Source organism: Excalfactoria chinensis, chromosome 1, assembly GCF_039878825.1.
Source record: "Excalfactoria chinensis isolate bCotChi1 chromosome 1, bCotChi1.hap2, whole genome shotgun sequence".
NCBI lineage: Eukaryota > Metazoa > Chordata > Aves > Galliformes > Phasianidae > Excalfactoria > Excalfactoria chinensis.
This window is the reverse complement of record NC_092825.1, coordinates 136,906,868-136,919,689: the sequence shown is the minus strand read 5'-3', so window position 1 is coordinate 136,919,689 and position 12,822 is coordinate 136,906,868. Positions and strand designations below refer to the sequence as shown.

Below are 12,822 nucleotides of genomic sequence, written 5' to 3'. Positions count from 1 at the left end.
TATGAATATTATTTGCAAGGCAATCCTTTCTATCTGCTATCAGTGTGGTAGAAAGATTAATTGCAAGAGAGTTGGTCTGTATTTTTCCCCTTCCTCTTTCAGTGGTATTATTCAGAGACATCAAAGTTCTGTTGTGGGTGATTTTTGGTGGGAGGTTCAGAGCTGGTGGCTGTTGGGGTTTTTTATTATTTCTTTTTTTCTCTTTGATCATGAAAAATCTTTATCTGTACACTCTGTACAGGACCCAATTAGTCTGTCATAGGCTATTCTTTTTAATTTTGCCACCTCATACATTTTTCATTCCCTGACACAGAGAACGATGGGACTGTGTTTCAGGCTGATCGTTTGCAGTAGTGTGTATAGAGTAGCAAGATTCTGTCACACGTGCAGAAAGACAGACTAAATCCCTGTCACATTCTTTTCACAATCTGTAAGTATTGAGAATTAGGCCGTATCCTATTAAAATGTGTTTCTGGTTTCCCAAAGATAATAAAATCTAGAGGAAAGGTCTCCGATATGGAAGATATCAAGCAGTTGTTAGTTGGGAGACAAGATGCGCTCTTTAACACTAGCCTTACTTTTAACTTACACAGATTTTTTTTTAGGTTTTGTGGGTTTTTTTTTTGTGGGGGAAGGGAATTAAAGTTGAGAATATTAAGTGACAAACAGCACTTACTGTACTGCAGGTCACCTGCAGTGATCCGCTTCATGCAGTACATGCGTATGTGGATGGCGGATCCACCCACTGATGAACAAGCTACAGGACTTTGTAAATCTAGACAGCATACAATTTTTTGAGATCATTTTTGCAAATGTAATAAAATAGGAAGTCTTTTTAATTTTTCTAATGCCTTGGTCTATGCACATTTTGAGAGTTTAATCTTTTAATATTTAAAAGGATGCATTAGTTTAGACGTGCTTTACTTTTTTGCGGTAAAATATATCTGTGTAAATACAAGTTTTAATCTGCTCGTCTACTTTAAAGTGCTTGTTTTTAAGGATTAGATAACTCATTTTTTAAACGGGAATCATTTTAAAGCATCTCTTCAGACCACGACGTTTTGGCCACGGTCCTTTGTTCCTATAGTTAAAAGCATGACTCTAGAAACAGGGAGATTGCTAATTAGGGGAAAGCTTGCTTGTATATTATTCAAAAAGAAGGTGATTAGTGTTTTGGATTTAGAATAGTGCTAAATGGTTGTGTTGGACTTTGCAATATTTAAGAAGTGTAGATAGTTGAAGCTTACATTAACAGATGGTGTGAGCATGGGGAGTACGTGCATGAATCTCCTGTTGGTTTTTTCTTGTGCCTGTACAGCTAAAGAAGAAGGAGTTGTATTATACAGTAAAGTAATAGCAGACTGGACATATCCCTTAATTGCTTTGTTAGCCAGTAAAATTAGAGCTCAAGTAATGGGTTTCCACTGAAAGGATTTGCAATCTTGTTTCTGGTACTTCATAGGAAAGTGAACAGATTTCATAATGTTTGGATTTAAGTGAACATCAAATTTTCTAAGCGATGTTTACTATTTTGCATCCTTTCAAATACTATTTTCTGCCCTATTTTTCTTGTCTCACATGCCTACAGAGGTAATGGATATATACAAGAACAGACCTGCTGGTAGCTGGAATTAGCTTAGTTGCTGATAAAGTATCTCAACAGCTTTTTATTTTTTTCCTTTTGAACACTATCCTCATAAGATAAGGATTTTTTTTACAACTTTTTTTTTCTCTCATCTGACATTTTTTCAATTTCAGATGTTTGTGGTTGTCGTTTTGACATGTGGAATTTTTCCAGTCTGAAGGAATGAAGTTTGTAAATTACATAGGAAGTCATTTAGGTTAGGATTAAACTTTTTTTGCAGCATTCTTATGTTGCTGAAGCTCAGTTTAATATCACTAGACAAGCATTTAATTAAAAACAATCTGTGGGCCAAATACTTCCTCCAGACATGTGGTTGACCTCTGGGTGCTTGCCAAGAATGGTAAGCAAGAGAGCAATTTTAAGCTGCTGTTTCCACGTAGGATCAGGTCCTTCAGAATGCATCTGGCTGTTTGTTTCTGTGGGACAAATATACAGAGACCTTGGAGGTGAGAACAGAAACCTTTGGGGCAAGACTGCAGGTGACGTGAGGGAATTCTTGCGCTGGTTCACAAAATACAGATCGGAAGAGGAGCCTGTCAGTTCAAGTTAATCCCTACAGGGTTTGATTGATCTGCATACCCTAATCAATGGCAGTGTTCTGAGCACACCTGTGTCTCAACTGTTTGAAAGGTGTTTGTTGGCCAAGCGAAAGATGTAGTTTTCTCACCAGTTCCAGTAGATTTTGGAATGCAGCTGGCTGGTACTGTTGGTTCACATTTCTACATTTTCTGTTCACAGCAGTTGACTTTGTAATTCAGTACTCATACAGTGTCCAGAGACCCTCAGACAGTTGCTACAGCAAGATCTAGCAACTACTTCTCATCTGAGTGAGTTGTGCTGTGCCATCCCTCTCCTGTCCTTCCAAAGGACGTGGAGGAGGCCTGTGGTTGGGCTGTCCAGACTGCCAAGCCATCTCTGTCCACAAATTTGGATGAACATGGATGAACATAGATGCAAAAGCACTTGAGGGGTTTCTCACTAAATAATGTAGATAGATGTAGATGTAGATAGATGTGGATAGAAATTTAATCTATGAAACCCTCTTCTTTCTTTGCTGTTCCAAGTACTTGACCACATTTAGTAATTTGCTACAGTGAACGAGAAAAGTCACATTAGATAACTTTAAGTTTTCTCCGTCCCACCAGCAGTTCAAATCTACTATGTCCTCTTGGGTTCTTCTGGAGTTTCTTCTCCTATCCACCCTTAGTGGAATCTGGTTTACCTCAGTGATCTGGGATATAAAATTTGGAAATAAATTTCTAGATTTAGGAAAATGTAATAGTGGCAAATTGATGGAGGACGTGGGATCTACACAGGGCAGAGCTTTGAATAGTTGTTATCTGAGTGGACCAGACTGTTTTGGATGTAAGTCTGCATTCCCTAGCAAGAATATTCCTTATGCATGATGAGAGAGCAGTGTTCTCTGAAGAGATTGATGCCTGCTGCTGCTGTTGTCTCACATCACTCATAGCCTAACATGTACACCCCATTAGCCTTTGCAGTGTACGCTAAGTATCAATTATACCAAATCAATACTGTAAGAGAATTTTCCTCATATGAAAAATCCTATGTAACTGAAAATTGTTTTTGTTATATTTGCATATATATTTCATGAGTTACATGGAGTTGAGATCAGTTGGAGTAGATGAATTATCACAGTGAAAGAGTCGCATGTTAATAACCTGAAAAATCAAATCAATCTACCAGTTTAAGACTAAGGGGAAGGCAGAATTAGGCAGAATTTTCTCAAGCAGCAGCAGCAGCAATGCTGAACATAATCATCAGAACCCAGCGAAGGGTGAAAAAACAATGTTTTGTGAATTAGTTCCCTAAATGGGGCTCGTTAGCCCAGACTGCTTCAGGACCCATGTTTTTCCTCCCTGAATATTAGTGTTGCTGTGTTCTGTTTGCGCAGGTGTTTGTGGAACAGCTTTTATTAGTAGAAGCAGTGGTATTCATTCTGAAGCAGTACCTTTCATGCCAGAAGTTCCTGTCTGGCCCACTTATCTGGACATGCAATTACTTGGTGGAGACTGGAAAAAGTCAAATGGAAAATGGGATAGACGGATCTAAAACCCATTTACAGCTTCTTTACTTCATTTAAAAGCAGAGATGTTTCAAATGGTCTTCTTCTGTCCTACAGTGAACACACTTTCAGAGTCTCCATAGTCAACTTCTTGAGGATTTCAGGGGTAAGAAGACAAAGGGAAGGAGAAGAATAGGAAATGTTTTACTTACACTAAAGATCTAGCCTTATTTATTTACAGTCCCCTTTGGAATAGCATGCTCTTTAGTATTCATGACTTTAAGGTCCCAGTGGTTCTCAGGGTACTCAGAGAGCAGGAATTGTGTCAGTTAGTTCAACTGATGAAGCTGATTTTGAATACTGAAAACCAGTGATTCAGATCTCATCAATATGATTTATATGCAATTAGCTTGAAGTGTGGCTATTTCTGGAGAGGTTCTTCAGCACAAGAAAGATGTCTGGCCCATAAATCGTGCCACACACCATGTTTGTTTAACTAGTCTCATTTGTCATAATGAGGCACCAGGCTGCTGTCAGAGGTGACTTTAGAATGATATTTTAATTGCACCAATTTCACTTCTAATGACTAAAAGTAAATTAATGATGCAAGTTTTTCTCAGCTTCCACCTGCGTGTGAAGTAGTTGCAGTTGGATGTTGCTTACCTTTGTGGGGTGAGGTTGTGGACTGCCAGAGATCCAGCTGGAAAGGGCAGTGAGTGTGAGGAAAGGAGCATCTGTGTTCAGGCATATGTGAAGTGAAGGAAGCCAAAGTCCTTTTCAGTCTTTCGGTAATGCGTATCTCTCTGAGTGGTGTAGTTTCTTAAGGCAGCTTCTGTATATTTTAGCATATATCTTTGCTCTCAAAATATAGGGGTTCTTCCTGTTCTCCATACCAAATAGGAAAGGCCCTTTGTATATGAGAGAAAACTGAATTTCTTGGAACAGTAGACATACACCTTTCTTTGCTAGATGCTGTCAAAGACAGGTGGTAGGAGAATACTCCTTTTGTCACAAACCCAGCAGGTTGTTGCTGTCTCCTACTTGATGATGATGGTTTGGTTTGAGCTTTCCTGATCTTAAGTGGCTGATGCAGAACATTCCCATCAGAAGGTGCCAAAGGTTAGGCTGACATGCAGCTTCTCTTAAATGGGGTTGGCACCTGGCTGGCTTCAGTCAAGCTACATCAGGGAAGATTTCTGCTGGTTCTGTCAGGTTCTGGAAGGGAAAAGAATATGAGTTCCAAGACATACAAATGAGCTTAATCTTTCTTACTCTATTTCAGTAATTTCTCTACTTGCTGAATTATGCCGAGACAAGGGCACGTATGTTATTATTTATAAGGGAAGCAGCTCATGTGCTCCATGTAGATCCTGAACAAAACCATCTTCTGTGTCATTCCCTACAGTTAGGCTGTTGAGCTGCCATTGATGCTTTTAAATACTTAAAAGAACACTGCTTAAAAATCAAAGGCTCAGTATGAATAAAGAGCCTGGATCGGGTGGCATGTTGCAGTTCTTTAGAGTATTTTTTGTTCTTTTCTGCTTCTGTGGTCTATAGAGAGCGCATAGAGTAAGCAAGACGCTTGTTTTCTGTTGTTTGTTATAAAAAGCAGTGAGCACTTTTCTTTTAAATGCTATGAAATTTGGGAAGCCTGTGTGCCTGGCTGAGCTGTGTACTCACAGGCGTGTTTTCCACAAGCGTGAGTGTAAATAATGATATTAAGCAGTGAGGGAGGTAAAGAGCTTAAATTTGCATGATATGAAAGTAAATACTTAGTTTGCTCTAGAATTATTTGTTTTAAGGTGTAATTTATGATTTTTTTTGCTAAAGTTTTGGCCCCTGAGAACCATAAAAGTCTAAAGGTTTTACTCATAGAAATAAACTCTTAAGGCCAGTAATGTTAAATCTGTCAGTGGCTGAATGAAGAGAACTGGAGGAAAATGAATGTTTTCTAATTTGAGAGCTTTTCAGCTTGTTGAAATTAGATTAGATGCTTTCTTTAAGTTGCTCCGAATCTTGTTTTGAGAAGGAAACAGTTTGCCTTTGATTTTTACAGCAAGATCAGAGGTAGGTCTGTGTTGAGTTCAGTGAGCGCTAGTGTTCATGCCTGTTGCTTTTCTGTGAGGCACTTACAAGCTTCGATTAGCTGAATTCCCTATTTTTCCCCTTTCCTGCTAAGAAACCCACCTGAATCCACTAACAAAAGTTTGTAAGCTTGGCTGTGTTTCACCTATTTGACCCTTTCCTGATTTCTGTGTGCACACATGCATAGCTTTATTTTTTTTTTTCTTTTTAAATAAGTAAGTCTCAGTAGTCAAAATTAATCTTTAAAACTGAAAATGCTGGGGACTTCATTCTCATTTTTGTCATTTGTTTAATACCGTTTAAAGAGAAACATCTTTTGTTTCATTGTATGCACTTGTTTTGTCAGCATGTACCTCTCTGGGAGAAAAAGCCTTTTCAATGTTCTGTCTTTATCCTCAAAGCATGGTGTATCTTCTGTTCCTTGCATTGTTTGGAGCACTGTCTCAATGTCCTTTTACTGCTGAAATACCTATTTGTATTGGGAGTACCTAATTCCTCTTATTACAGTGATCTTGTCTCATAGAGCACTCCTCATCTCAGAACTGGAGAAAACAACCCCTCCACCCCCAGGCTGTGAGTTTCATGTTGAGATGCAGAAGAGCGGAGGGAGGGGGGAAGAATGTCTTCTTTTCCAGGGCATTGCAGCTCCATTGAGCACAATTGTACTGCCTTTCATTTCTTAATGAAGGCAGCACCTAGCGATGGGTCACTCCACCTGCCATAGCCTGTAAGCAGGATCACTGCAGTCATGGGGAGGTGCCTTGTTGAAATGGACAGTATCTGTGGCTTAAGCTTACATAGGGGCTGAATGTATCTGAATATTTGCAGTTTGATTGTAGCACCAGGTCATGTTGATCTAAAGACAAACAAAAGCAAACTAACCATAACCCTGCGTACAGTAGAAGATCCTTCTATTCTTCACTCTTATTTTTGTCTGGGAGGATCAAGGCCAGACAAAGGACTGGTGCCCACTGACCCCATGTTCTTTTCGGGCTGCAGCATTTACTCCTTGCTCTTAAGATCTGAGCATACCCTGATGTAGGCCTCGAGCAGCTACTGTCTGATTTCACACTTACCACTGTACCACTGTCTAATACTGCACTACACCAGTAAAGCATGGACCTTTACCAACTGGGGAGGATGCTGGCTACTAAAACAACACCAAGCTCAATGAGAATATAAGCATGTCAAGCCATGTAACTGTGTATGCATGGAATTAATTTTCTTTTCCTTTTTTTTCCTTTTTTTTTTTTTTATTTTTATTTTTTTTTAAGTTTTACCTGTATTGAAGGCTTTTACTCATTCTGACTGGTATTTTGCTGTAAAACTATCACTGATTTAATTGTTCTGTCCATTTGCTGGCTGATGCTTTGTCCTGTATCTGAGGGAACTGGTTCATTGAGGAAGCACACCATTCTCCCAAACCTCTCACTGCCACTCCTGCCATGGGCACATGGCAGAGTTCTGAAGGTGTGAAGTCAGCAAACCCTTCACCCTGCCATGTTCCCCTCATGCCAGGCAGGGTTATTGGTTTTGTGTGACATCGCATCTCTTCCTGAGACGTCTTTTTCTTGCCATTCCTGCTCAGTTTTTGTAGTGCTGCATTCAGGGATGTTTGTACATGAATTTCCAATTGATGTGTAACTACTTTTCAAGATCTTTAATTCTAACAAGCTGTATCCAACACTCCTGCTTATTTTGTCTAATGGAGAAGAACAGACCGAAGCACTGGTCCCCCAGAGAGCTGGGGAGAGAACAGTGGACACTCTTCTTAAACTCTTCTCCGATCTAAGGTACTCCAGTCATCAGCAAAAAACATGGGAAAACTCTTGCCCATTCCTCTGGAGCTCTGTGCCCCCATGTCATTTGCAATTACGTGTCTTTCTCTGACCAGACTTTAAGTTAGAAGCTAGAGGTAAGCAACCACTGTGACAATGGAAAGTTAAGCTAACCTCAGCTGTGGCTAAAGTAGCAGCAGATGTTTTCTTATTGAGGAGCTTCAACCGGAGTAGTGCGTAAAAACTCATCTACCCTTAAAGCTGAGTAGTTAGGATCTGGATGTCACATTTCCCAATTGAAGTAGCTATGGAACAAGTCTAACAGGTAATAACCCAGGAGTCCTGCAACATGCCAGGTACTTAGAAAAGCACTATCTTAACTCTTAACATTTAAATTTCTAATAATGACCCTATAAACCTTGAGAAGAGTATAACCCTTACAATTGAACTTGAATGGGGGCTGTAGCTGTACATAAAAGTTTCCAGCAGAATTTCAGTCATTTTCAGTTATGGCTGATAATTCCATAATTGATACTTTTTACTACGTGGTACTGCACAGGGGAAAGTAAACAAAAACATCTTCACACTCCTGTACTTTTTGTTGCTGCTGAAACACGGTTTGCAGAGATGGGAATCATTTCATTTGAAGTAGATGCAGAATGCTAAGTGGCATAAATTGGTTACTCATCACTTTCAGGAAAAAGGGAATAAAGCAGGAAGGATATATTGGGCTCCATCTTCCTCAGAAAGAGATGAGCCTTCCCTTGTTAGGTTAAAGCCTCTATCTTGAGATTGTTGCTCATTTTATGTTGCTTACGTTGGCAGCATATAGGTAGCACACAGTTCAGCACACCTGTGATTTGAATTGACCTGTGGGATGGACTTTCTTCATCAGCTGAAAAGCAGTGATGATGAATGCTTTTTCCTCTTGGTACTGGATATATTTAAACACTATAGCTCAGCTAGCCCAAGTCTTCTTGGGCACCAAACTCAACACCAGTACCTTTGGCTTAATATCTATGTTTGATGGTAGCTTAGAGCAAGGCAGGTACTGCTGATAGGATGAACTGCAGCCACCCAGCCTGCCCCTCTCTTCTTAGGTCTTAAAGTTCTTAAGCTCAGGAAAAGTATTTAAGCGCTTGTTTAATTCCTGTCGACTCTACCAAGGATATCCTTTTAGTATGTTTTCAAGCCATCTGGAGATAAACATCCTTTTGTATCTGTCCTTTGGTTTATGTATATATAGAGCTAGCTCCATTATATTTGACAGATGGCCCCCAAGTTGAAGTCTCAATCTAAATAAAAATGACTTGCAGTAAGAGCAAAGAGGATTCTGTGGTACTGGCTGCAAACCATTAAGGCCTCTAAGGTGCTGAGCAGTCCCGTTTCTTATCTGACAACTGACATGCTAATAATTTGCTGTCAATCAAGGAGTTCTTTTGGGTAAAATGGGAGGAATTTCAGTACCTTGTAAATAAGATTGGTCTTCCCTTTGCTTCTGTTTATATTCTGCAGAATGTAGTTGCTGAGTAGGGCATGTATGGATACACTCTTCTGTGGCAGGAGGTCAGATGAAACAAGGAGGAAAAGGCTATTCAGTTAACGTAGATTATTTGTCCCTCACCTCCCTAGAGAGGAGAAAATCACTTTGCAGCATTGCCTTGACCTATCAGCATGACACGTGCTGATTGGTGATGGTGGGAAGAAGACCTTCAGTTTTCATTTCTTCGTGATTCATTGACATTCTCACAGCAGAGCAAGTTGTTTTCCTACTTTTTACCCAAACAACGTGTAATGTGTTCATCTTTATGGCCATGTTGGTTGTAATTAGGCCCCAGAATGCGCTAAAGTAACAACATTTTGAGGCCCTTTTTCAGCATAGTCAACTTCTTACACCTAGCTTTAGTTTTCAGTTGTTTGGCATGTTGGTGAATGGGGTCTAGCTTCCTGCTTGTAGGGACTGGTGTTTGAACGTGGCTCACATCCGCTTTCACACCAAAAAAGAAGGGGAGAATGTAGCGTTTCACCTTGCTGCAAAATAGCCCTTTGAGTGGCAGTGGTGTGTTGGTGTGCAAGTCTGTCATCAGTGAGGGTACACACGATGCTGTGAGCCACCAGGTGCAGTTTCTCTTGATATTTTTATAACACTTTTCTGAAGTCGTGTCTTCCAAGTGTGGATTAGGAAGTCTTTTTAATTCTTTGTACATCTGATATTTTATAGTTTTAAACACTCTACTTGTACTGATAGAAATGCCAGTACACCTGAAGTTAGGTGTAGAGTTACAAATAGGTAGATAGATATGTTGATTTATCTATATCTATCTATCACAGATAGGTGCTATTTAACTTCTAGAATATAATGCCTGTGAACTTCTCACAGAGGTGCAAATCATTTATTATGCTGTCATATGACAGGCATAGTGCCAGAATTTCTTTGTTTCCATGTTTGAGGTGATATCACTTTTCTTATGTCTTTTGTAATGTAGAGTGTAGCACTCTTAACCTTACAGCCTTGCTATTAATCTGTTTCACTATTTCTCATTGATGAATTCCATTTCTTTTGAAAACACTGTATCCAGTTGTGTGCTAGAGTCAATAAAATTGACATTTGTGTAACAAGCTGTGGCATTTTCTCAAATTTCACTGAACACTGATTTAGTGTGAAACTGTTGATAAAATCTTTCTTGCTAGCTGTAATAATACATAACTTGATTTCATATCAGACAAGTACTGCTTTGATTTATACTAGGCTACATAACTGTCATGATTACGTAAACTGATGACTGTATTGTGTTGTTCCTTCTCTTTTCAAAGGATTGATATATAAACATGAACTGCTTTGGAACTGGAAAACATTCACGTTCTAGCAATAAATCTTAAGTTCTTCCAAAAATAATAATAATAATAAAATAAATAGGTTTTACTACTGGCCTAATTATATTTATTGGTGCCTCTGTTGACTGGAGTGTCTCACCTGTGTTGTACTAGCAGAAACATTTACCTGTCATAATCTAGAGAGGGTAAAAACCCATCCCATGACAGTATAATGTATTTGCCCTTAAGTATACATGGCAATGTATATTTTACCTTTAATCCTAGCCAGTCTGTTAGCTGTGATAATCAAGAGCTTGTCACAGAAAGTGGGGTTTTTTTTGTTGTTGGGTTTTAAGGTATGATGCCAAAACTGTACAGATTGTAAATGTTCTTCCGCATGAAAGATCCATCTTCTGAAACAGGTTTAGATTTTCAGAGGTTTGGAGGAGGGGATGACTGGGAGAACAGTGGGCATTTTTGGCACACTCTCCTTTGTGCAGTCGGCAGTCTAACTGCTCACTTCAGTGATACTTAATGTAGCGTATGCGAATCCATGGAAGTGTAATAATTAATTGTCTTAATTCTTTACTATTTTAAATCCAAAATTAAATGGGATTTTATATCTGTGCTAATCAAAAGTTGTCATGCTGTGTGCATTAAAAGTATTGCTTTTCTTATGTAAATGTAATGCTAGCATTTCCATCCCAAACAATCAGAGGAGCATGGAAAGACCTACAAGGTATAATATACATACTTGTGTTGTGTGTAGCAATTGGGGCACTAGTAGTTTTCTCCCTTCATGTTAGACATACGTGGTGTTCCTTAGCAGAAATACTACTGTAGAAAGTCTTTGTTTCTTTTTCTCTAGACTTCCACTAGATAAACTTGAGTCCTGTAGCTCCCTATGGGGTACTGATTTGAGTCTTTTTAGTTTCCTAGAAAGAATGGCGCTCCTAGGGTGACTCCCTTACTGTTTTATTTATTCTCTTTAATAGAATAGGTGACAACGGTGAAGATTTTGGTATTAATTTGATGTGTAGCTGTAAATCTTGCAGCTCAGTTATGTATGCCCTAATCCCTTCCTTACAAAGACACTAATTTCAGCCAGTTTCATCAGCCAAGAGAACACTCTAGTCCCTTAGATAATGCAAGTGTATTCAGCTCCTCTGACTTCAGGTCCATTTGGGCAAGTTTGAGGACCATAGTGGCTGTGTATTGTAATGTAATTTCACATGCTGCAACTTCAGGTTGTAATTTTTTTTGTACTTTATAGACTGTGTCCTAACTGGTCTCTGTTGTACCATTTTTTTTAGCAGGTTCTCTGACTGGCAGCCCTCATCTTTCAGAGCTTTCCATCAATTCCCAAGGAGGACCATCAGTGGCAAACATGTCATTATCTCCAAACTTGAGCCCTGATGCCAAGCAGTCATCTCCCTTGATAAGCCCTTTGCTGAATGACCCATCATGCATCAGGACTGAGGAAGAGGAAGAGGTCAAAAAGAAGGTAAGGCAGAGGCAGTGGGCTTTGGCCCTCTTCTCTCGGTTGTGTTGTGTCTGCTGTTATCAAAGCTACTGATGTCTGTGCCCCTTGCAGCTTTCTCATTATAGATCCACGTAAACAACTTGAGTTGGGCCACTTGGTATCTGCTGCCCTCAGTCATGATGTGTCCAAGGGCTCCCTGTGCTTTTGAGGCTGAGCATCCAGTTTAGAGTGTGTCTTGCCAGAACCACAGAGGGGCTGCAAGTGAGAGCTCAGAGGCCTGGATTCATCCTCCCGAACAGAGGTGCAGGAGTTAGGGAGTTAGCTCCTCTTTAAGAAGCAGAAGGAAGAAGGCCTCCACATCCCTAAGGTGGGATAAATTGGGGCCAATCCTTTGGGCAGCAGTGTTAATTCTGAGGGATTTTTTGATAGGGTCCCTTATAAATCTGGTCTGTTTTTAGAGAGAGGAGTTAATTAGTTTGATGTAACAAAACAGTTAGATCCAGTGGGGTAATGGAGGGAGAATTTCCAGATAGCAGACAGAAAAGGGGCAGCGTAGAGCCTGTGTGGAAGCATAGAACCCAGTCTGTCCCTGCAGGGAGGAACACTGGGACCATATGGGAGTGGAAAATACTCTCTTTGAACTCTAGCCTGCAGTGCTCAGCTGGAAGTGTCTGGCTCAGCCCCATCGTTGCAGCTAAACCATAAGGGAGCATCGCATCCAAAACTGTCTTCAGTGACAGAATTGATTGTGCCTGAGCCAGGGTATTCTCAGTGTCTGCCAGCTCATCCCTCCTGTGCTGCAGGAAGACACGGGCTGTGCTCGTGCTTCTGTTGCCTGCTTTTTTTTTTCCTGAGCTGGGAGCATCTCAGGAGGAAGAAGGCAGGAACTCAGCTGGCTTGGGTGAAAGTGGTGGCATGTGTATGGAAGGCACATGAGAGGAATCTGAGAAGAAAAGCCAAGAATCTATTAATAGACTCACAGTTCTCTCTG

General features: G+C 40.1%; 1 protein-coding gene across 6 annotated transcripts in view; it reads left to right on the top strand.

Annotated features, from left to right (window-relative positions):
- Positions 1-12,822, top strand: part of FARP1 (FERM, ARH/RhoGEF and pleckstrin domain protein 1) — a 193,578-nt gene that overhangs the window by 153,327 nt on the left and 27,429 nt on the right. For 4 of the 6 annotated variants that reach the window (XM_072348204.1, XM_072348238.1, XM_072348221.1 and 1 more), the window contains one exon: positions 11,662-11,852. In XM_072348204.1, the coding sequence (XP_072204305.1) occupies positions 11,662-11,852 (191 nt within the window). The remainder of the gene's footprint in view (positions 1-11,661; positions 11,853-12,822) is intronic. The other 2 variants (XM_072348229.1, XM_072348246.1) reach the window with 1 other exon arrangement.